The sequence below is a fragment of the Calypte anna genome, chromosome 26, assembly GCF_003957555.1.
Source record: "Calypte anna isolate BGI_N300 chromosome 26, bCalAnn1_v1.p, whole genome shotgun sequence".
In the NCBI taxonomy this organism is placed as follows: Eukaryota; Metazoa; Chordata; class Aves; order Apodiformes; family Trochilidae; genus Calypte; species Calypte anna.
Genome location: NC_044271.1, coordinates 4,662,322 through 4,687,571, shown reverse-complemented (window position 1 = coordinate 4,687,571; position 25,250 = coordinate 4,662,322). Strand labels below are relative to the sequence as shown.

Here is a 25,250-nt window from a genome sequence, read left to right as displayed (position 1 = left end):
AAGCTGTTTGGTGGGCCTGGCCAAGCACGGAGCTTATCCAGCAGGGAACCATCTCGCCTTGACTGGAAGATGAATGAGAAGCTGGAACAGTTTTTTACTGTCACAAGGTTTTCTGGTCCCTCTAAAGCCCCTTGAGCAAGCAACAATTGTGCTGGCACAATCAGCTTTGCACCCATGGTCTCCTGGGTCCCTGCACCCCACGGCACCCAGCAGCCCCCCAAGCCCTCCAGCTACATACTCAGATACAAAGAATTTCTTTTTTTTTTTTTTTTTTTTTTTGTTCTGTTCCTTTTATACAAAAACAGAAAATCAAGAACTTCCTCCCCCCACACACATTTTTCTTTCCATTTTTTCCTTGTTTTCTTTTTTTTTTCTTTACCATTATCCACAAAACTTTACAAAATAACCTTGAGATTACACTGCCAGGATCCAGAATCCAATCACCTCTGGCAGAAGCTGGCCAGACCGATGGTGATGCCAATTATGAGTTGTTTCACCATCACCTTTCCTGTTCCTTTTGCTCAAAGTCCTTTCCTTTCCCCTCTGCTTCCCTCTGGCCAACAAGAATGAAATGGGAAGGGGCTGAGGGTGGGTTGGGAGTTTATCTCAAAAAAAAAAAAAAAAAAAAAAGCCAAAAAAAAAGAACATATACCCCAGAGGGAAAGGCCTTTTTTAAATTATATATTTTCAAAACAGGGACTATCCAGCAAAGGAGCTGACACTGCTGAGGGGGGGTCTCCTGGTGCTGGGGGCATGTGGGGAAGAAGTGATCTGCTGATAAGCTGTATGGCTCTGTGACTGCTTGGGGCATCATCCCCCTCAGGCTTATGACCCTCAGCTCTCCCCCCTCCCCTAGTTGCTCAGTGGTGTTTTTGGGAGCCACGCACAGATCCAGACTCTACACATGGATCAAGACCCTGCCAGGACCACAAAGAGGCAAGCCCCGTGGCCAGCTCTGCTCCTCTCCACCAGCCACACCACTTCCACTCTTGGTCAAGTCTGTGAAATTCTATTTTTTGTTGGTTTTGTTCAGTTTTTTTACTTTTAGCTTTGCTTTTTGTTTTGTTTTGGGGTTTTTTTGGTAAAAAAAGTTTCTCCGTCCCCAGCCCCAAACTACCCCCTGGTCAAGCAGTGTGTCAAACTTCAGCAGTCCAGGGGTGCTGCTTGCACTTCCACAGCCAGGAGCTGCCCCCCATGTTGCCCCCAAGCCCAGGGGTGGCCAAGGGGGGGATAGACCACACGCAGGGCATTGGCACCCCCCAGCACCTCCCTGGCCCTCCTGGGCTCTGCCCTGACACCGTAGCGAGCCACAAGGCCGGCAGCAAGGAGCAGGAGACAGAGGAGCAGGATGGTCAGGAAGCTCTGCCTGCCCTCCAGGAGCCAGGACCATCGGGCAGCCTCTTTAGTCCTGGTGTTCACACAAGCCACCTTGGCCTGCAAGTCTACAAAGGCCACATGGAGGCAAGCCCAGTACTCTGTGTCCTGGTGGAGCCGGGTGATGTTGTAGGTGTGGGTGCCCATGGGGATCCGGGCCACGTTGGTCATGTCCAAGTTGGAGCTAAGCAAGAAGCTGGACCAAGTGAGGTTGGCAGAGATGGTGTTGAGATGTGGCTTCCAGGCAACGAGGATGTGGTAGGCATGGACATCCACCACCACCAGCTCCACGCTGTCCTCGTTGAATGGGAAGGAGTGGTTGACCCTCACACTGATGCTCTTAGTGTCTGCCCCAAGGAGGTTGTGAGCCACACAAGTGTACAGCCCGGCCTCCTGAGCTGAGATCTCACGAATCTCCAGTGTCCCTTCAGGATGCACCTTGAACTTCCCATCTTCCACACAGGGAATCAGCTTCACCCCCAGAGGGGTGACCCAGTAGATTTCTGGGTCTGGTTCTGCCAGAGCTCGGCAGTGCAAGGAGATATTGTCCCCATCCATCACCTCTAAGTGGGAAGGGAAACTCTTGGTGGAGATGAGGGGCAGGCATCGATCCGTCATCTCCCGGAAAGGGACATCCCGGATGTGTCTCCTTTTGAGGTCAGGGGGCTCAGCACAGAGGGTGGACTGGGGCTCGATGAAGCGGATGTGGTTCTCGGTGCTGTTGACCCAGCGGATGACACAGTCGCAGCGGATGGGGTTGCTGTGGATGCTGATCTCCTGCAGGTTGGGCAGGGACTCCACCGTCTGCTTATGCAAGGCACTTAGGGCATTGTTGTTGAGCATGAGGGTTTCCAGTTGGGGAAGGTGGTGGAAGGCATTGGGGTGGATGAAGGACAGCTTGGGGTTGTTGGTCACGTCCAGCTTGGTCAGCTCGGGGAGGTTGATCAAGGCAAACTTGTCTATGGACACCAGCTCTTCCATGTTGTTGAGCCCCAGCTCTTTGAGGTGCAGCATGTTGGTGAAGTCACTTTGCCTGACCCTCTGCAATGGGTTTTTGTTCAGATCCAGGAACTTGAGGCCAGGAACTTGCTGCAGGGCTCTCTTGGGGACATTCATGAGTTTGTTGTCATAGAAGGAGAGGCTCTCCAGGCTCCGCAGCCCCTCCAGTGCGTGGTCCGAGATCTCCCTCAAGTTCATCCCTGCCAAAACCAAACTCCGCAGGTTGGACAGGGGCCTGAAATTCATATCCAAGATGGCATCCACTCTGTTGCCTCCGATCATGAGGATCTCCAGGCTGGGGAGCATCTGGAACCAGCGGCTGTCGACCGTCCTCAGCAAATTGGAGTTGAGGTGGAGACGCAGGAGGTTCCCGAGGCCAGAGAAGGCGCGGGGAGCGATCCTATGGAGTTGGTTGTGGTTCAGGTAGAGCTCCTGAAGGTTTCCCAGCCCGGGGAAGCTGCCATCAGGCAGCTCAGTGAACTGGTTCTCCTCCAGGTGCAAGCTGAGCAGCTGGGGCATGCTCTTCAGGCCAAAGTCCCAGACATCCGAGAAGCTGTTCTGAGACAGGTCCAGCTCCGAGAGGTTCCTGAGATAGTCCACCTCACTCTGCTCCAACCTGGCAATGTTGTTGCTTTGCAGGAGCAGGGTCTGGGTCCCCTCTGGCAGGTCCTCGGGCACAGCAGAGATGAAGAGGTCATTGCAGTCCACAGTGGCAGCCTCGCGGTAGACGGAGCGGGGAGTGTACCAGGGTCTGATCTGGCAAACACACTGCAGGGGACATTTCACCTTCCAGGGCACGATGGGGATGGCGGCGGCAGCCACCAGGCAGAGCAAGAGCAAGCTGGGGTGGACGGGTCTCATTTTTAGGTGGTGGGACTGGCTTCTTCCCAAGTAGGAAAGGCTCATCCAGAGCAGGATGTGGGGTGACAGACGGGTGGGGACAGCATCCGTGGGAGAAGCTGCTCCATGCGAGACCCTGGCACCTCTCAGCCCCTTCTGCTGCCTGCCCTGCCTGGTGCCCCCCTCCCCCAGCACATAACACCCCCCAGCAGAGCTGGTGCCTTCAGTCAGAGCTTCTCCACCTCCTCCCCAAATTGTTCATTTTTGCCCTTGGCTGCACCTTTCAAGTTCCTCCTCAAGTTCGTTCCTGAAAGAGGTCAAACAAGAACTTGGGTTAGAGAAGATTTCATCCCAGAGGTTAACTGTGCCAGGCTGGAGAAGCACAGCCCCACACACAGGACCTCTCCAAGAGGGACCCATAGGTCCATTTAATGTGCTTTATATCCATAGTGTGAATATTGCCCTCCCATCCCAATGGGTTTGGGGCTGTAATAAGCCCAGGACCACCTGGCTCCTCTTAAAGCCTTGACCCAGGGTGGGGGCAATTCCCCCAAAGCATGGAACCCTGATTGGCCTCATTAGAAACTCCTGGGGGAATGCAGAAACCCCTTAGCTCCTTTTTGAGGGGGCTGTGGTGGGTGTGATCCCACCAACAACTCCTTGCCCCTCTCCCTGCCCAGCTGTGAGGTTTGGAGACACCAGAGCCAACGATCCCCCCACCAACACACACACTTTGGATTTTTTGTTTTGCTCCAGCTCTCCTGACCCACGCTGGCACCAATCAAACCAAGCTCCAAAGCTTCTCCCCCTCTTAAAAGACTCACTCAGCAGGGGAAAAAAAATCACCAAACATTAAAAAGCAGTCGGAGTGGGAAAAGAAAAGTTTCTCTCTGAGCAGCTCTATTTCATCACTCCCTTGTTCTCCCTTTAAAGGGCTTCCAAGCAAAGTTTATTCACCATCGACTCATCCAAGCCTGGTGCCAGAATTGATCCCCCTCATTCCCCTTCCTGCCTGCTGTGAGGACATCAGCTTTTAAACCATCTCCTGGAGAAACAGCATTAAAGAAGAAGATTGTATCGATTTCTGCGGCCTTCTGATGGACCCTAATCCTTCTTTTTAAGTGCACAGGCATTTCTGGGACTATAAATCTCTCCATCCATTAAAATATTAGAGACTCTTTTCTCCTTAAAAAAAAAAAAAGAAGGGAATATTTTTTTATTTCCTTAAGGTTGTAAAGAAGAGCCCAGAAAAAAAAAAAAGCAAACCAAAAAAGCATCCTGTTCCAAACTCCATTTTATGAGCCAGACTCTCCAGCTCTACTTTTGGGTGATCTCTCTATAGGATTTGTTTTAGCAATCAGGTTTTATTACTTTTGCTCAGATGACCACAGAGAATCTCGCACACAGGAGGATGCTGTGGGGTTTTGTAGAAGCAAAAGGACCAGAGCTTGCATTAAAAAGGTCTTTTTTTTTTTTTTTTTTTTTTTGGAAACTCTAGGTACTAAACTTGGGTTTTCATGGTTCCAAATGGCACGGAGCAAAATGAACAAGGAGCTATCAGCAAAATGTTGTCCCCACTGCACCAGTAGGACAGTGCTGGCAGAGGACCCCAAGGACCTGGCCCCTGGATTCCTGCTTTTCAACCATGAGGAGTGGTCAAAGGTGAGGACAGGAGCCCACTGCTTGTCTTTTATCCCTTACCTGGTGAAACCAGGCTCATTATTTCTTAATTAGGCAACAAGGGAGCCTGCAGCCCACGCACCAACTCCTCCGGCACTTTGTTGAGCTCACACAACCTTTTGTTCCATGGCACCAACCATGGGTGGTGGGATGGACCCAGCACTCCCACAGCCAACAGTTTATTCACATGGATTTATTGGACTGGAAACCTCCCTCACAGCACTGTGTGAGAGGGGCACAGGGCCAGATGGGGGTCCTGGGAGAGACCCAAACCTTGAAGGTTCCCACAGGGGCATGGTTGGGGTCTTGTCCCCATGAGCAGCTTTGCTGGGGTTCCTATGGATACACACCTGCACCCCAAATCCCACCCACCCCCCCAGCAGCAGCAAAACACCCACTGTGCCTCAAAAGCCCTTTTTCTTCCACCCAAACCAAGCTCAGGGTGCGGAGCAAGACAAAAAGAAAAAACAGCAGAGAAGTCCAGGCTGTGAGGCTAACAAATAGAGAGATCAGGCTGCAGAGGCAGTGAGGTTGGAAGGGTAAGTGGTGTCTCCCAGGGAGCCCATTTCTTCTCCTCTCCCAGACAGGCTGATTTGCTGCTTCTGCAGGCTCTGGCAAGATGCTGCCTGGGATAACAGGAGCCTTGGTGAACCCAAAGAGAGAAAGGGGAACAGCAAAGAGAAGGAGGGACATGGCCAAGCAGGGGTCAGGACCCCTCTGTGGCCTAGCTGGGCTCTGGTGAGGACACAGGCCCCACGTTTCCCCCCAACCCTTGCTGCTATTCTGGGCTCTTCCTCAGTGTGGGCGAGAGTGACAGCAAGGAGCTGGGTAACATTTCTACTCTGAGGTTTTTGGGTTTTTTTGTTTTTGGTTTTTTTTCCAAATATGCAAAGCCAGGAGGCTGAAACGTTTGCTGCAGTGCCCTGAACACTGGGAAATGGAAAATACCTCCAGTTCTTTTTTTATTTCCCCAAGTCAGCTCCCCACCCTGGGGATGCTGCTTATGTCTCCCATGGTTTCTCAGCATTTACCCAATTCCTGTGTCCCTGAGGCATTTTTGTGACTTCTACCTTTAGGGCTGGATTTCTCCCAGGTACAAATGCCCATCTCCCCTTCCACACATCCCTCTGCAAGCACGACTGCAAAGAAAACAAAGCTCTGAAATCCTTTGTACAGGATTTTATCCAGAGGCTCATCCCAAGGACATGAGACACAAAGTGGCAGGAGCAGGCAGAGGGACTGTGACACCAGGTGACACCAGCCTGAATTTGCCACCAGCTCATGACACTGTCTGTGGTGTCACTTGCTGCTGGAGGCTCAGCGCATCTCTTTCCATCCCAGCTAGGTGTGCTCAGGGATGAAGAGGGGATACAGAAGAGAAATAAGGAAGGAGAAGGGATAAGGGTGAAGGAAAGTATCACAAGGAGATAGAGGAGGACCAGAGGTGAAAAAGAGAAGGAAAGGGAAAAGGAGACCATCTGGGGAATGGACTGTAAGGGGGAGATGGGGAGCAGAGGAGAGATGGGGTGTGCAGTGCTGGGAGAGGGAGTGTGGCTGCAGAAACCTAGGGGGGAAAAAAAAAAAAAGGAAAGCTATGAGAATTGATGAGGCACAGAGAAGGGAAGAGTCTTTTCATCAGCAAGTTTGCTGGATGAAGCCAGAAGATAAATCACCCAGTGGAAGGAGCCTTGGTCTCAGTGCTTACACCGGCTGCCTCTCTCCTTCTGTCATCTGTCTAATAGCCTGGCTTGGGGAGATGAATGTCTGCAGCTGAGCCCGGGCTCTCCTGCCCTTCCTTCCCTCTCCTGCCCATCCCTCTCCCTCATCACAGCCCGAAGTGCCCAACACAGCACTTTGTTGCTGGTCAGGAGATGATGGGCACCTCCTACACCCCGGGGGGGACACAGGCAGAATCCCAGGGGCCCTCAGCTGGGGAAAGCCAGGAGAGGGACTGTGCTCAGCCCATGGCTCCCCTCTGCAGGCGGCAGCCATGTCCTCAAGGAGCAGCCACCTACCAGAATCCCAAATGGTAGAAATTTGGAGTCTGAGATATCTGATGCTTGGAGCGAAGAAATCCATCCAAGCACCGCGGCCCAGCATCCACCCAAAACTTCTCTTTGCTGTGGGAAGAAACACTTCTCCCCAGGGGTTCAATGCAGCTGGAGACCTCAGTGGTGTCTCCCACCACCTGGGCTTTAATTTGCTCCTGGTGCGGTGGAAAACTCATTCATGCAAAGTCATGCACTGGGGTAACATCCCTGAGCTGTGGGTTGGGATTTCTGGGCTCAATCGCCATCTCCATGTTGGGAACGTGGCAAAACCAGGTCAGGCTCGGCATGCAAGGCAACAGCAAAACAAGTGCTTGGTGGTTTTGGAAGCCGAATATCACTCCTCCCTTCCTGCTGGTAAAAGGAGGGGGTTGGAATCTTCAAGCAACGCTGCGGGGGGGCTCATATCTCCGAGCAAACGACTCCAAAACTCTGGAGTGAAAAAAGCAGCTGCTCCGTTCAGAGCAAAGATCCCGACACAAACCTTGGCAGAGAGTGTATCATCGCGTCAGAAAGCAAACAGAAAGAAAGACAGCCAGACCGAAGCTGACCCCCCCCTTCCCAACCCTCCGTAACATGGCAACCGCTCCCCCCGCATCCTCCCTCATCTGTATGCTCCGTCACAGCCCCGCACCATCCGCCGGGTGAGCACCATGGTAACACAGTGGTCTTTAAACACAGGAGTTTGTGCTGCGATCGCAAACAGCATTAGGCAATTTAATTAAGCAGCTGGCAAAAGGAAAAACTTTGTCTGTTTGAGGCGTTTTATTAAATTGCGGCGCATTATGCAGCTCTGCCCCCGCCCTGGCTGGGGTGAGGGGTGGGAGGATGCTCCCGCCCAGGCCCCTTTCTGCAGCTTCAACCCTGGCTCAAGAAAAAAAAACCAACAAAACAACACCCCAGGGCATGGAAGGTCGCACAGCACCCAGCCCAGGCAACCCCCTTACAGACCTGCTCTCATCCACCTCTGCACGCACTCACAGCAGCAAAGCCCTGCTCCTGCCCTGAGCTGCAACTTTGGATTGTTACCCCCTAAAAAAAACCCAAAAAAAAAAAAAAAAAAAAAAAAAAAAAAAAAAATCAAAAAATCACTTGCACGAAACAGGAAAAGCAGCTCTGAAGCTGTGCTGCAGCTCTGCTGGCATTCCTGATGGTTTCTTTGCTTTGAGCAGAAAGACCCTGGGATGCTGTGTGTGGACCTCCTCCTGCGTCTCTCCTGGCAGGGCTGGCAAGAGCATTATTTCTACTTGTCTAAGAGGAAGCCAGGAGATAAAAAGCTGCTGGGACCGTGCAAAGCAAAGCTCCTGCCTGCAGGAAAGGTGCCTACTTCTTCTCCGAGTGCTTCTCTCCCTCCACTTTGGATGTTTGTTAATGAGGAAGGCTGGGAAATGAGCCTGTTGTTGCTTTCAGGTTCTGGGAGGGTTGCAGTGACTCTGCCTGCCTCCCAAATGCTCCCGCAGATCCCCATGGCTTCCCAGAGATGCTGCTGGCAGCTTCAGGAACAGCCTTCAGCCTGAAGTGTGCAAGATTTGGCCCTGCTCAGCTACAAACTGAGCCCACACAGCGCTGAGCACATCCCAGAGCTGCTTTAGGTCCCACACATTGCCTGGGGATAAGTCTGGTCCCATCCTGCTGAGATGCCAAGAGATGTGGGGAGGAAGATGCTCAGGAAGGAGTTAATGCCCTGGGCTAGGTGTGTCCCTGCAGAGCAGCTTGTTCAAACCATGGCTCAGCTGCTTTCAAGCTTTCTGAAGATTTATGCCACTTGGAAAGAATCACCAGGGCTCTTCTCTGCTCATCTATTGCAAAAATCGAGACCCTGCACAGGAGCACTGTTGAGACTCAGTGGCCACACATAGCAGGAGGGACAGATGCTGAGGTGACACAGGGCTCCCCCTGTGACAGCCAGAGCCACAACCAGGATCCTTAGCAGGGCCTCAAATTAAATCCCTCTGTGCTGCCCCTACCTGTTTGGCAAGGAGGTATCCGGGATGCTGAGATCGTGGTACAAGATCTGAAAGCAGCAGTTTTCCTCTGTGTCCTGCATGCAGCATGCTCACCTCTCAGAGAAGTCTCAAATCTATTACTTTTCACCTGGGGAGTCCTGGGGCCATTTTATTTTAACCCCAAGAATCACAGAGCAGATCTCCAGGCCGTGGGCTTAACTGCTGCATTTGTAAATGTCTTGCAAAAGCCAACTGGAAAAAACTGGCGGATCTCCACTCTGGATTGCCTGGAGAAATAAGAGGCCGAGAAGATGGAGTTTGTCTTGGCTTATAGCTGAATTGTCCTTTACTCTGTAAAATCTTCCATTCAACAAACCCTGTGCTGCACTGGGCTGCAGCTCGCTGCATTTTTTGAAGCATCTCTTGACAACTGGCATCGTCTCAGGGCTGCAGCAGGAGCTGAACTCTGATCCCTGCAGCCGTGTTCTGCTCCTGCAGAGTCCTTTCCTCAGCACCTTGTGGTCCCCTTCCAAGTGTCAAAGTCAAAAACATTCTGGGCAGAAAGGGGATGGAGAATGTGGGGGGAGCAGGGCCAGGCAGAGCTGGTGAGCTGGGTGGAAGCAGGAGGGCTGCCACGCTCAGGTTTGTATCTCATCCCCCTCCAACCATCTTCGCAATCTGAAGATCCCTGGCTCATTTTGCTTTTTCTATTTCTTAGCTCTGGATGTTGCTTTCCCCACGCTCGGACCCTTCCCATCCTTCTGCAGGTGCTGCTCAGATCTCAGGCATATCCCAGGCTTTGGTCTGCTGCTTTATTTATTCCCTAATAATCCCGCGCCTGCCACGTGCCCTTTCCGACTGATGCTGCACCGTGTCACTGCTTCCAGAGCTATCTCCCCGATCTCCTTCCTGAGTGGCAATAGCTAATTTAGAGCCCTTCAGTCTCTAAAAGAGGAGCTGAGCCTTTGAAAGCGTAGCCCGGGGGTTCAGATGGCATTTGCCTCCTTAATCACCCCGAGGCTTTAGAAAATGCTGCCCGGGATCAACAAAGCACCCGGCATGGAGCTGCGTGAAGCTTCGTGCCCCAACCCCAGCACCCAGACAGGCCACAGGATGCTCCTAGAATCCCGACCTCGTTTAAAACCTCACCCTTCCCCTTTGCTCTGCTCCATTTCCACCTTCCAGCACCGTGTCCTTGATCCAGCAAGGCTCAGCTCCAGCCCTCCCTTCCCCAAAGCAGTGTCCCCAGCAGCGAGAAGCTGTGCCTCAGGCACAGCCTGTCCCTGTCCCCTCCATGCCATGGCTAGGCGATAAACAACCCTGGGTCGGTAACGAGCTCCTCCCGTTGCCCTTCCCTGCCCCGCCGTGGAGCAGAGTGTTCAGTAATTCAGACAAGCTCCTGAACTGCCAGGAAAGCACCTCCAAATCTATCCTAATGAGCGCCCTACGGACCTGCTGTCCAAGGATAACGGAGCAGGGAGAGACAGTCCCTGCACCAACACACAGACACCGTGCAAACATTGGCCACCACCACAACCCTGCCCCCAGACACAGTCCCCAAATCCCTGGACCATGCAGGCAGCACCACGGGCATCTCGTAGCAGGAGGGAGGTGACCAAACCATGTCCTGCAGAAGCCCAAGCAGCAGTGCCAAAGCCAGGCAGGTCCAAAGGAAGCAGAAATCATCAGTTCAACAAGAAACAGAACCCAGAGCAAACCCTCCCACGGGTAGTTGGTCTCTTGTCCTGCTATTGCCTCTTGTTCGGGAGGATTTGGTCTGGCTGCAAACCCAAAGTTTAATGTTTCTTGTCAACATTCTGCAGGGGGGTTAAGCCTGTGGAAGCAGAGGCTGTTGCCTATTAGGGGCCTTCTGTGCTACTGCTCTGGGGCTATGGAAGTCATCAAGGATGAAAATGCACATGGGAATAAAGAGGTGAGAAAAGGGGGGGAGATGGCGAGATGGCCCACGGGCTACATCACTGAGCTGAGCTGCTCTCACTGCCCAAGTTCCCACCCAAACTTCACCTCAAGGGGGAATTTCCCACAGCTGTTGAGTTCCCCTTATTGGAAAGTCCCAATAATCCAAAGGGGATTTAGAAAAATTAGGTTAATCCCTGAAGGCAGGAAAATCCAGAGGATTCCAAAATTGGGAGGCACCAGCCTTGCTCTTGCAAAGCATTCCACCTTCTTTGCTCTTACCCGGCAGGACCTCAGAGGTGGGTGCACCTACGGGTGACACCATAGCTTCTCCCACTTGTGGTTTCTGGGTGTTTAAGCACATCCACAAGTTGAGCCCAAGCTCACCATAAACCAGGAACTGAGCAAAACGGGCTTGTCTGGGGAGTCATGGCCTTGAAAGGAGAGCAGACTCAAGTTCCAGATGGCCCCACCAATTCCAGATAATAAAAAGGATATTTCACACATCAGAAGCTTCCCAGACACTTTAATGAGAGCAAACAAAGGCTCCATGATGCAGATTAGGGGATGAAGGAAAGAAGCTCCCAAGACAGGAGGCACTGCCCACAGCCAACCCAGCTGCTGGGCTTTGCCATCCACTTCCCAGGGACACGCCAGGGACCACAACCAAGCTCTGCCCTCTGGCAGCTCCACCAGGCTGAAAACTCAGCTTTGGAAGGCAGAACTTCAGCACTCCCTGGTTCCCACCTGGCAGCTCTGCCTGGGTGCTGGAGATCCCCAAATCATACCTGAGGCTGGGGAAGGGATGTACATGGTGCTCATCAGCTCACCTCTCCAAGGAAGAGGAGGGAGGACACCAAGGACCTTCACCTCCAGCCACATTGGGAGCTTGAAACACCTACAACCTGATTTCTGCTGCTTTCCACATGTACTATCCAGAAAGGGCAGCATTGCTTGAAGAGTTAATGCCCTCCCTTCCTCTTTCCTAAAGGAGACATTTCATGCCATGCTGAATAAATAAAATTATGTGATATTCCAAAAGACTCCAGCACCGTGTATGAGATACTCCAGCACTGTTGCAGGGCGCCTGTCAGCACTCATCACTGACTGATGACTTATCAGGAATGGACCTGACATTTCCAAATGAGCTGTTTTGATAGAGTTGCTATTCAAAGGGGATATAAAATGAAACAAATAATAATAATCATACCAGATAGGAACAGGAAGAGAAATGGAAAAACATTTGCTGCCTCCTTCCCACCTATTTCAGCTTGGCAGAAGGATAATTTGGTGCATGACACTTGCACCCGACTTGGGAGGGACTTGCACAGAGATGGACCAGTCTGTACGGTCCAAGGAAAAGAAGCTGGTTCCTCTCTCTAGAAGCAACACTTGCTGAGGCACAGCTACAGCCCAAGTTTTCTATCCCTGCAGCATCCCAATGCAGAGCAAAATTAAGGACTTTACCTTGAACACCTCCTCTGCAACCACAGGATGGAGAAGAAGGAAAAGCTAAGACACCATCAAGGAGCCAAATTTTGGACCAAGTTCCTCCAAAGGTGCAGGTTTACAGCTCCCAGAAATCAACCCACTCCAGTAAAATGATCTAGGAACATCACAGGAAGGACACCCTGCTCACCCCCAGCTACCAACAAAATATCTGATGAGCACCTAAAAGACTGAGGTGCACTGAGTCCGACTTCTACACCCCCAACCTCCCCAGCAAGCCACCCAATTAAATAGGCAACTCTAACGGGGTCCTCCTGGCCCCATGATTGCTGCCAGGCAGTGGTGATGAGAGACGACTCCATCATCTGCCAGTGCCCATCCCAGTGACAGCAGGAGCTGGCGCTGGTGTCAGAGACTGGGTGGGCACGGCTGCAATACTGGCTTTGTCACTTGGTGGGGAGAAGCTCTGAACCCGGGTTTCTGCTCATCCAGGGCTCACAGAAAATACCTTTTCCCTTTAAAACAAAGCTATTAACACTCAGCTCAGGCCATATTCCAGGATGGGTGATGACTGTCTGCCAACGCCTCGTTAATTGCCTGCAGTTTTAATTGGTGCTGTTAAAGAGCCGCAAGGCTTCACCCCAGCAGAGCCGAGCCCGGGCGGGATGCCGGAGCTTTCTCCTCAGTTAAAATTATCAGACACTTGGGGTTGGGGAGGAGGGGAAGCTGTGGAGCTTTTTGCTGTCCTTGTGCCCGTGGGAAAGGATGCGGAGAAGCTGCAGAGCGGGAGGGGGCCGGGGTCGGGCTTCTCGGTGAGGGCTGATGTGATACAAGAAACAGATCCAGCGCCTCAGGCTGCCGTATCCTGATGGCAACCAGGGCGTCTGCTGCTGTAGGAGGGAGAAGGGAGGCTGCAAGGTTCCGAAAGCAGCGGGGTGGTTGTGCAAAGTTCACCAGACCGGGATGGTTTTGCTCATCCTTACTCCACTGGGCAGCACGCAACTTCCAGTCGGAGCTACATCCCGGGCTCACTTGGTATTCGAGACTCAGCAACCACCTTTTTCAATCTAAATTAAGTATTAAAGTGAAAGGCAATTCCGGGAGAGAGGGAATTCATTAGAAAGCATAGCTGGAGCTGAAAGGGGCTGCGGATGATACCGCAGCGAGGAGGTGGGGATGGGGCGGAGGTAGCAGGGTGCAGACAGAGATGTACAAAGAGCAGTGAGTTAGAACCAGAAAGGGGGAAAAAAAAAAAAAGAAAAAACGCGGTGCATTATTTTAGATGAAGATTAAATGACAGCCCTTGCTTCAAAGGGCAAGCGCCAGAGGCTAACAGGCTGTGACAAACCAGAATGCATGGACACAGGCAGCCAATTCCCTTAAATAAAACTTTTATTGGCCATGATATCTGAAAACAAGCAGCCTGCAAGAGGGATTAATGGTTTTCCCCGGCCTCCCCCAGCACTCCCCACCCCGGGTGGCCCTTCTGGAGCCGGGGATGCCAGAGGGCCGTGGGGCCAGGGGAGGAGGAGCGAGACGGAATCACTTAGCCTTCATTAGACCAAATTAAAATCAGAAGTGAGATGACAATTACAATTTGTGACCGGCTAATTGTTCGCTTCAGAAGCTGATCGTTGTGCAGATTGGGGAAATTAATTGTTCGCCGTCCCAGGTGGGTTGGCTTTGAACCCTGCTAAAGTGGAGCTTCTGCTGCCGATGCTGCCGGTTCTCCAGCCAGTTCCAGGGGTCACATCCTGCAGGCTGCATCCTGGGGGATCCTCAGCCATGCTGCAGAGCCCCAGGGGGCTGGCAGCCCCCCCCCCCTACCCCAGACCCCTCACTGCCTCTGGATTTAGCCCCTGGAAAGGAACAGAGCACCCTTGGGGAAACCTGGGTGTTAAGGACCTGAGCTGTACCAATGGCAGCGCTGGGACCTGCCACTTCCACAATAGGACCACCCATTGTTCTTGCCTGGCACGGTGGACTTGCCACAACCCCCCTCCCCCCCCTGCGCACCCAGCCTGGGGCGCAGCTTCTGTTGTGCCAGCACTGCCACTGTCACTGGTCTGTCACCCACTGGGTGCTGAGTGTGGTGCCTCAAGCTCAGCTCTCATCAATCAAGCCTACTGCTTCAGAGCATCCTTCTTGAGTTGTATCACCGGGGTTCTGGGGAAAGGGTGTTGTGAACACTTTGGGTGTAATTATAGCTTCCCAAGGGGCTGCCAGAGAGGGGGAAGGTGCCAGATTTCAGTGGAAACAGAGGCCTTCTGCCTTCACTCCTGCACTCCTACCCTGTGTTTCTGACAGGCTCCTGGCCTCAACACTCTCCATGGGAGCCAATTCTGTGTCTGGGCTCACAATGGCCCCACACCCCGGGGGATGCAACACGGCGTGGGCTCTCCCACGGGAAACCACAGAACCACGGGATTGTTTAGATTGGAAGGAACCTTAAAGGTACAGTTCCAACCCCCTGCTTTGTGTAGGGACACGTCCCACCAGCCCAGGTTGCTCCAACCTGGCTGTGAAAACCCACCCGCTGCCATGCGTGATGCAGTCCCCTCTTTGCCAGGCAAGGTCCCAACAGAGGGTCCTTTTCCCTTTCCATCTCCCCGGGGCCCAGCTGTGAGGTCCCCTCATCCCTCCCCAGTAGCAGGCAGCCTGGCACCTCTGCCAGCCCGGTGTCACCCGGGCACGAGATGTCATGCAGGCCTAAAGTATCTCCCGCAGCTTCTCTCCCTGCAAAGCCCCTAGGCCCTGAGTCTTCTTTCCTCCTCCCCCAACCTCTCCCCGCGCAGCTTTGAGCCCCTCCTGCAGCTCCCGCAGCCTGGGGGAAGCTGTCGGCAGGGAGCGAGGAGCTGCCAGCAGCCGGGCAATGGGCTGTGATAACTCCTGTGGCTGTACACGCCCATCGAGCTGCGACAACACGACAGCAAGGGGGGCTCATAATCCCCACAAGCGTCTGCCCGTGCCTTCCAGCGGTGCATGTGCACCGGAGAGACAGGTGAATGTAGGGGAAATCATGAGATACGTTTTCCTGACATATCGTTTCCCTCTGTTGGATGTTGTGGATACAGGGATAGACCCCACGGAGCCCGCTGGTGGGAGGAAAGGCTGACAGCCCGCGGGAAGGAACTGCTCCTTGTTAACCATGTAGGACCAGATTTTCCAAAGGGCTCATCATGCCCTGCACCCGTCTTAATGATGCAGACAGCTCTGGACATTGAGTCCTTTTGAAAAATCAAGCCAGTGCTGCACAGGAGCTGGGAGTGAGAAGGGATGCTCTTATCTCTTCCATTTATTTCTTTATTGCCTCTAATCAAACAAACAAGTAGCATGCCTAGAGACATGGCTGCTTGATCCTTCCTCTCCAGAGATGCTAACATCCAGAGGTAAAGTGTCCCCAACCACCCCAGCAAAAAGGCTTGGTCCCTGTAGGCATCTTGGGCTCTAAACCCACCAGAGCCATAGCCAGAGGAAGGACCTTCATAGCAGCAGGGCTGCAGATACTGCACCAGCCCTGGGTGACCTTCCCCAGCAGATTAGCATGGAAACAGGAAAAAATCGATTACCCTCAGCACAGCTTGGGGGCTGCAGGGAGGAACAAAGGGCTGGTTCATTGCAGAGCAGCCCCCTCAAGCCTTCCCCCTTCCCTCTACCCACCCCAAAGCCAAGGGCAGCATCCCTGGGAGAGGGGATGCTTTAGGCAATGCCAAAGGCTTGGCAAACTGGCTGTGAAACCACACAGCTACAGGCTCTGAAGGGGACAGAGACACGGGGTGTCACTTTTCCTGCCCCTCAAAAGAGATCCCTGGAATAAGGTATCAACTCCCAGTGGTGGCCAGTGACTCACAGCAGCTTGAGGGCTGGCTTGGATGCAAAGGTGACCACGCCAGCCATGGGGTGACAGCCCATCAGACAAGGAGAACCTGGAAAGAATTAGGCAGAAGAAATCAGAACCACATGCTCTCCTGCTGAGAACCCTGCATGGCTCTCAGGGTCCAAGCATAGCTTCAGCATCCAAAAACTGGCCCCCAGGTGAGGGCAAAAAGATCCTCCAAATCTCTGCAAAAAAACTCTGAAGGTTTGTCAAAGGCAGCCCTGGCCATGCCTGGTTCAAGCCCTGCTTTCAGCCTGAGGGAACTGGGCAGTCCTGCCCAGGGCATTGCTGCAGCCTCACAGACTGCTCAGTGATGTTCATGAGCAGCTAAGAAGTATATAATTCACCTGAATAAACCTGAGCAAGGTATTATTTTCAGTATTAAACATGGATTTAAAAAAACAAAAAAACCCAAACGAGTAGTGATTTTCTCTCTTTGCTGAATTTAACCAAGGAAAAGCTCAGATGAAAATATGGCACTGATGTCACACCTCAGACCCCATCAAGCACTGCCCTAATTTGGTGGTCTGCACTGCCCAGGACCCCTCTTGCTCCTCACAGAGCTCTTGTTCTCAATCCAGCAGGTTCCTGCCCAGACAGAGTTGTTCCTCTCCAAACCCTCTGTCCCTTCTTTGTCTCCCCTCAGCCTTCCCGAGATAAAAACAAGCCTGCCTCTTGCAAAATGCTGCCTAGTGGCTCCTGCCTCTGGGAATCACCAGGGATGCTTGCCTAAAGCATGGGGCAGTACCAGAGCAGCCCCCCCTAGCCCACCCCAAGCTCCAGCACTGCATTGGGTGCCCCTGCTTTTAGGGGCTGAGGGGAGCTGAATCAACCTCTGGCAGCCAAAAAAACCCAAAACATACCAAACCCATAGATGACTGCAAATGCCAATAAGTCATTAGGAATCATAAGAAAAATGTGCGGTTGCCATAGAAACTGCCAGGCATGGCTTTGGGGCTGCTTCACCCCCTCGTCAGCAGCTCGATGGGGATGGAACAAAGCTCTTTGCTGTGCCCTGAGAAGCCGCCCTGGCCAGGAAGGTCTTGGAGGATTAGGGGTGGATGTAGCAACAGCAGATGACACCCTCCCCAGGGAGCAGAGAGACCCCAGAAACACTTTCCAATGGTGTGGGAACTGCTTGGTCCTTCATAAACCAAGGGGCTGACTCTGCCAACATGAGCCAGGGGGGTTTACACCCACTTGGGTACCTATTGCTGAGGAGGAACCCACACCCAGACCTCACATCTCCAAGGTTTCATCCCTGTATCCCTCATTTCCCTGCCTGAGCCTGAACCTCAGGGCATTCGGTGGCTGACAAATGTCCCTCCCCAAAGTGAAGGGGATGGAATAACCCCTGGCAGGTGAGGAATTGTGCTTGTTCTTGGCAAAAATTCCACTTACAGTTTATTTTAAATAGGAAATCGTCTAACCGATGGTGGGGAGCCTGGGCAGAGGAGGGGAGAAGGGAATTAGGAGCAGAGAGGCAATTAGCTCCTAGGAGCAGGGATGTGATGAGCCAGGATGACCCAGCCGCTGGCATTACTGATTCTGGAGGATGCCCGGTTGGAGCTGGAGGCTTTGAGCTAAGAAGTGACCCTGAAGTCCCCCCTGTCCTGTAGGGGCTGCAAGAAGGAAGAACATTATGGATCCAGGACACATCCCAGCTGCTCTTTCACATCCCCTCCCTTCCTGCTAACAGCAAAGCCCTCAGGGCTGCCGTGTCACAGGAAACCCGGCTCCTGTCCCCATCACCCACATGGGCTGGCTGTCACCTAATGGAACGGGGCTCCTGGTATCTCTGAGCCACCGCATCGCCCAGTGCCAGCCCTCCCGGCACGGACAGAGTGTGAGAAGTTTCTTCTCTCCCAGCATCTCCCGGATTTCCAGCCCACGGTGGCCCCACCCCTCTCCCTCCTCCCCATGCCGAAGCGGCATATGGCTGGCAGAAATGTCACCCACTTTGCCTTTAATTCACAGACGTCGTCTCCCCCTAGGGATTTTTAAATTATTATTATTATTATTTCCCCTGGTTTATTCGCAGAATTAGATCTCTTCTGACTTTTCAGCTCATCCTCTTCTAGCCATCCCAGGATGCTGAAGAGAGGGGGAAACTGAACCGGGGGACAATCCTGCATGACATGGGGTGGAGATGTCCATCAAGGGTCTGCCTGTCCCCCACCACAGTGGTGTGACCCCTCGTTGCCTTAACCCTCCCTGCAGCCAGTGCAAAGGGAGGATCCATCCCTTGGAAGGAGCCACATCAACCCTCTCCGTTCCCTCTGGCTGCAAACTTCACCCCCTCCCTCCACCGCTGTGGTTTTTAAACCCACGCAGCTCTGCAAGTCCATTATTTACAGGCACTGCCCAAGGAGATCGTCTGCACCAAGGACAGCTGGAAAAATAAGATGGCACCAAGCCCAGCGCAGGGTGGATGGAGCAGAACCCAGCTCTGCCCACAGCGGAGTGGGGCTGGGGACTGTTGCCCTGGTTCAGCAGCGGTGGCATGATGTGCATCAGGAAAAGGATGCTGTGCACCTGGAAAGGGATACTGTGCACCGAGAGAGCGTTGCTGTGTGTCAGGATCAGGCTGTTGTGCAGCGGGAGTGAGGTTCCGTGCACCGGGAGCAGCTGCTCCACGAAGCCCTAGCACATCATCCATTCTTCTTCCCAGCACAGCCGCAATTTCCCAGGAGAAGCTGCCTTTGGTAGCACCTTGCTCTATTCCTCCCATCCCCATTCCTCACCCTCAAAAATCTCCAGGGAAGCAGAAGACAGCAGCAGCCACTCTGTGCTAGGGAAGCCGCCGGATCCCCGCTCTGCAGAGGTGCAGCAGCCTTGAGCTGCCAGCAGAGATTTCGGCAGGATAAGCGATGGCTTTCAGATGTAAACAGCTCTGTTCAATTAACTTCCCAGAAAACCTGAGCAAAACCGGGAAAGAAATGTGCCAAGCCGGGGAGGACAACCGCGGAAAGGAGGACAAGGGTATACGTGTGAGGCATCCCGGGAGGGTTTAACCAGCAAAGAGGGAGTCAACAAGATATTAAAAGCCATAAAGGGGACATCAAAACCCTTTTGGTCTTATTTAACTGCATGAAAAGCAAAGAAGAGGAGATTTCAGCACGGAGCAGGACGCAGGCAACGGATGACGGACGGAGGGTGGATGAATGGATGGATGGATGCAGGGTATTGGGGAAGCCTCAAACCGAGCAGCATCGTGATGGAGCTGCCCCTGGCACTGCTCCTTGGTCCTTTCCAACAAAACCTGCTGCACTTTAGGAGCTGAAGGACTCATGGGCTGCATGAGCTGCGGGAAGGTTGGAGCTGCAGAGCGCAGCCAGCAGCCACCCCCAAACAGCTCAACGCGGGGACAGAAGCAACAGCACGTAGGAGTCAGGAAAAGTTACTCAGTAATGGGATTCGGGAGAATTTTCAATGGAATAAAAAAGCCTGCCCTGGAAAAGGCGGTGTCGGCTCGATGACCGCAATTTGCAAATTCGGATCAAAGGCTGCAAGAGCCTGGGTTTTTTGGGGCCAGCGTGTCTAAAGGCCAAATGGGCGTTTCAAGTCAAGCAAGAGGCTTTGCTAAGGCATTGCCAGACGCTGGCTGGAACAGCCAGAACAGCGAATTCAATGGAATGATCAGACTACGGATGAGCAGCAGACACCTGATTGAAATGCTTATTCCAGCACAAGCCGAACTGGTTCATTTTTTAATGTTTCACAAATAGGAAACGCCACAATTTCCTCCGCTTTTCAAGCCATCAGAGGCTTGTATTTTTTTATTATTTTTTTTTCTCCGCTTTTTCCAGACTGTTGATCTCTACTCATAAGGTCCTGTTGGGATACTGGAGAGAGCAGGAAGAAGAGCTTGCCCTGGCTTCGGAGCAAAGCCACTTTCTTCCCCCAGAGAAGACAGCTGGAGTCAGCTCCTCTCTGCCTTTGGGAAAGGCTGGTTAAAACGCAAAATCCCTTTTTATGCTGATTAAAAATTCCTCACTGATGAAGGCTTTTAAATTCAAAGCAAGCATTATTAAGTCTCACAGAAGCACAGTGGCCTGTCTTCCAGCAAAACAGTTTTCTCTGCTTGAACCTCAAAACAGACCCAGCTTTAGTGAACAGAAAGGACACAGCCGGGCATGCTCTGACCTTACAGGCCAAATTTCATCTTGGGGTGTTTTGGTTTTTTTTTGTTTTTTTTTGTTTTTTTTTTTTTTTTTATGTCCAGTTATAAATGCCAAAAAATATAGTTTTATAATAGTGCCTGGGACAGGCTTTGAAACTTGATGGGTAGCTCTGGGTAGGATCAGGAGGTATCAGAGCATTTATAAGCTGCTGGAGGGGAAAGCTGGCATTAATTCTGAGTAGAGTTGGTGAATAATTTATCACAAGTAATTTATTGACTAAGTTTGTCTCTTTTCCCTTTCTGGGTGAAAAGCACCCCAGTGCAGAGCCAGCACAAGACTTAGGCACCACTTAAGTCCCAATTAAGCCCTTTGTGAATTGTCTGGGAACGGATCCCAGTTTCCCCATATTTATTTGTTATTCAGAATTACATGCCAGGCAGAACCGACACATAATTCCTGCTCTGCAAAGTGTTTGTAAACAGTTCCTGGGGAGCACCTGCTGCAAGGGCTCCAGCCCTGCCCAGGGAGCATGGGGGTTACTGGAGCTCCCCAGACTCCCCTGCCTGGGATGTCACGGTTTTTAGGACCTCATTTCTCATACCAAGAAGCCCCAAGAACTCAACATCACTGAGGGGGGGAGGAGGGGAGAAGATAGGGAGGGGAGGGGGAAAGGGTTCTGGGACTGTGACCAGAGCAATTTTCTCAGGCCTTTCTGAACCCCACCCATTGGAACATCCTCTTACAAAAGCCACTAGAAATATATTTACCACAAAGTACTCTCTGCCATCAACAACCATGAAATCTGCAGAAATGTTTCAGTGCCTGGGAGCTGGCTGATTGCCTGGAATGGTGTTGGGCACATCAGGAGCTGCCCTGCTCCAGTACAGGAGAATACTGGAAGGCACACGTGTGGGGACCAGAGTGCACAAGAGCAGGGTGGCCGGGGCATGGCCATGGGCTGGCATGGTAGAAGGACAAGAGGGGATGCTCTGGGCTCCACAAGGAGCTAGCAGCTCAAGAACACTCTCCTTCTCATGGCTCTCCCTGATCAGAGCTGCAGCTTTCCATGCAGCACAACAATTCCAGCTTCCTCCACACCTGCTTGGTAGAGGAATAGAGACCACGGGTCAGTGCTGGGGGCTTTAGCATCAGCCAAGGGCAGACAAACATCTCCTTCGTGGCTTTTTTTCTGGGACAAAAAGATGTGAGAGCAAGAAGGGAGGCTGGTGGTGAGTTCCTGTGTGTAAGGAGGGGATCATGGTGACCCTGAGCAGGCATCTCTGCTCTCCAGGTAATCAGCCACATGCCAAGAGGAGCACTAACCCATGGGTATCTTCTAGGACAGAGGAGAAGAGGCATTACCCTGAAGATGATTTAGAAGACACGTTATCTGCTGGGAATAAAGAAAGGGAGAGAGCCTGGTGTTCACAGTTCCCTGCATCAGGAGAGGGGCTGGGAGCATGGTGAAGGTCCTAGCCCACCTGGAATGAGCTCTGGACCTTTTTAGCATCCTCTATCCCTGTCCTCACCAAGAAATTTAGGATCACCTTCCCAGATGGCAGTGACCACCCACAGCAAGGAGCAGGGACCGACCCTCTGCTGCTGGGAGCTGGAGGAGCTGAGCCTCTTGGGAGCAACTGAAGCTCTGCTCTGTGCTGGGAATTGGGAACCTCCTCTGAAGCACCGAGACAAAGGGCTGCCCCAATCCCCCGGGGAGGCAGTTATGCAGTTTAAAATACTGTTGTCGGGATAGCGATTTCCTGGTGCTCCCACAACCCTAGGGTGGTAGGATGGATTTCATCTGGGGTCCTGCCTAACTCCCCATCCCCTTCCCCTGCAACCAGAAGGGATTTGCAGCTCCAGGGTGGGTGCTGGCACAGCTCAACCCAGGCAGCTGATGCACAGCTCCTCATTTTACACTGCAGAGGATAAAAAAAATTAAAAGGGGAGTTAAAATGGCTGAGGAGCAGAGACTCGTCTCCAGATTTGGCCCTCAGCCCTGCTCTGCCCAGCCCTCTGGCCAAGCACTTTGCATGTTGGGACAAGCACAGAGCTTGTGGGTGGGTGTACAGGAGGAGCAGGGTCAGGAAAAATTGAGGCAGACACAGAAGCACCACATAAAGCATTCAGATGAAACCAGGGACCCAGGGAAGCTGCTCCAGGGGCTTGCTGTGCCATCCCCTTTTACCTGCCAGCCCCTGAGCAGCCTGTCCTCTCCCTTCCCTGCCTGGCACCGACAGGCAAAAGTGGCTTGGGAAAGAGGGAGACCGAAGGATCTGGCTGGTTTATTTCTCACAGCCTCTTTTCTACACCGAACTTCAATCTTTCAACATTTCCCACGGAGGTTAATGCCCTGGGATCACTGTCCTGTCTGGGTCGTATCCTGCCAGCATCCCTCTGCGAGGCTGGACCAGCCCCACAGCATCGCCACGGTTACTCCCGTTTCCCATCGGTTTTCTCCCTTCCCATCGGTGCCTGAGTGAGGATCAACTGGATCCCAGAGGAGTTTCCAGGACTGGGAATCCATCTCCAGCCATCAGAGCCCAGGGAATCTGCTGCCTCTCGCACCCCTTGCCCCCTCCTGGACTCCCCACTGCTGAGGGCCCGATGCTGTGGGTATTTCCTGTTTTCACCTGTTTTTTATTTCTAAACACACCATCTCTCCTCCATGCCAGAGAAAGCAGAGCTCTGGATGGAAAAAAACAAAAAAAAAACAACAACAAACAACCAAACCCAAACAAACTGCCAAGAAACCAGCTCGGTGCTGCACAGCCTCCTGGCACAAAAGCCCCCTCCCAAAGTCTCAGCCCACAGACAACCCTGTTAATGGGGCTGGAACTCAACTTACCCTTGGATTCTCCTCCCGCCGCCCAGCACCGCTGTCATCCGTCTGCCCGCTCCCCGCCACAGATGCCCGCACATCTGGCTCTCGTCGGCAGACAAAGGGCCGGGGTTTGGGTTCGATCTGCCAAAGCTGAGGAGTCCGTCCTTGTCCCTTTAGGGGTGGGGGGGAGAGAGACTGCAGGCCACCCCCTCCCACGCTGTCCCTACTCTCGCCCTCAGAGCCCGGTCTGGAAAGAGACCTTCATCCTTCCCTCGCAGCCGCCTGCAAACGCTTCCCCGTCCTCCTCCCTCCTCCCTCTTCTCCCCTCCCTTTCCCTGTCCTCCTCCTCCTCCTCACTCGAGCCTTGTCGCCACAACGTGCCACCCACCTGAATCGGCTCCTGTTGGCTGCGCGCTTAACTCCTGCAGCTCCGGTGAGCACCCGAAGGGCCATTCCTGAGACCCCTATCCCTCACTGCCCCCCAAGCTCTGGAACATCTAGCCCTTTGCGGTGATGCTCCCGAGGACCAGATACATAAAAAAGCTCCTTTCGGCAGCCGCAGCGCATTCTGCAGCTCAGCCCGCTGCGGCACTCGGCTCCTCTCCCCACGGGCTGGGGTCACGGAGCTCAGGGGGGGTTTATCCCTCAAAAGGGCTTTCTTTGCCTTTGTGAAGACCTGGCTGCGTGTGTTCCCGGGAGCCTCTTGCACCTAAACCCTTCCCCTGCGTCCCCAAGGTGGCAGCACAGGTGTCCCAGGGGGTTTTACAGCACCCCGTGGGGGCTGGGGCCCTGAGCAAGATGGGAGCTCACCTCCCGTGGAAGGGGATGCTCAGGGACTTTTAACCTTGAAGAACACGGGGGGAGGGAAAGCCACCTTCTGTTTTTTGGGTCTCCAGGTGAAAAGATCTGGGGTCCTGGTTGCTTATCACCCATTTTAAGAGATGTGGGATGTGACCCCACCCACGTTTGCACCCAATATGACTTCGGGAGAAGTGTCCCAGGTGCATTCCTGGGGCTCTGACCCAGGCAGCATTTGAGGTAGGGGCAGCAGAGCCACCCCAGCTTTTGTTTGCTTTTCTCAGACCCATTCAGTGGCTCTCGAGCCCTGCGGATGCCACACGCTCCGGGGGGGGTGACAGTGGCCACTGAATCCCCATTTCATGCTCAGGAGCAGTGAGCCGATCTGGGGGTCAGGCTCCTTCCCAGAGCATTGGCCTGTGGCGGTGGGTTGGACCGCAGGGATGGAGAACAGACGTGCAGGAATGCCAGAGAGCCAGGGAGGCAGAAGAGGAGAGATGTGACCTGATTTAATTGGCAGGACTTCAATAAGAGAAAATCCGGGCCCATGTGCCCGAACCAAATGGGGGATGTGCTGTCATGTTGGCCCCCATTCAGCAAAGCCATACTGCAGCTACCTAATGGGAACACGAGCTTGATGTTGGCCTTGCTTAAATGCTTTGTGGCATAAACCGAGACTCAAGCAGGGGTCTCCAATCCAAGGTCCCTCCGTGGCTTTTCAAACATCAAGGGGTGCAATGCGAGGCTTTATCCAAGCCCTGGGGCACGTCGGGCCGTGCCGGGTCACTTTGCAAAAAAACCCCAGAAGCATCCTGTGAAAGCCATTTAGCTCATGAGACTGTGAAGCTCCCAGTCAGATGGAGAAGCCCTTCCAGATGGTCTTTGTGTAGATGCCCACGTCCTCCTGTAGCTGCTAAGCCCATGGGGATTTAGAGGGAAGAGGATTGCTTCAGGTTTCCAAAACCCTCTCTGTGCTCAAGGCAGAAGGACTGAGCAGGCAGGCAGTCACACCAAGGCACTGTAACCCTTCAGTGCCCATCCCCAGTGCTGCATCCTTGTTTGTCTGTGACATGGCATGCACCAATGGCTGTGGGCAAGGCCAAGAGCTGCCCTGAGCTCTCCTTGGTGCAGGAGATGACTCTAGCCAACATAGGGGTGCTGCAGGGAGCAGCCCACATCTTCCTGGGACACAAGTGATCCCTCCAAATTGATGGTGGCTCTTGACCTGTCTGCCCCAGGGCTCAGTCCTGTGGCACAGCTACAGGGTGCTGCTGGCTCCAGCTCCAGGAGGGACAGGGAGAGCTCTGCCTGCCCTGGCCTTGAGGATGGGGATCCTGCACTTGGCTGGATCCCCCTGCAGCTCCTCACAGCTCC

The 25,250-nt window shown here is 53.1% G+C and overlaps 1 protein-coding gene across 1 annotated transcript; it reads right to left on the bottom strand.

The window, feature by feature from the left end:
• Positions 1–282: 282 nt before the first annotated feature.
• On the bottom strand, positions 283–23,370 carry LRRN2 (leucine rich repeat neuronal 2). Its single transcript, XM_008499406.2, has 2 exons — positions 23,103–23,370; positions 283–3,520 (listed from the first exon to the last, which is right to left on the bottom strand). Exon 2 carries the CDS (start codon positions 3,277–3,279, stop codon positions 1,144–1,146), a length of 2,136 nt encoding a protein of 711 aa, XP_008497628.2. The 5' UTR covers positions 3,280–3,520; positions 23,103–23,370; the 3' UTR covers positions 283–1,143.
• Positions 23,371–25,250: the final 1,880 nt, after the last annotated feature.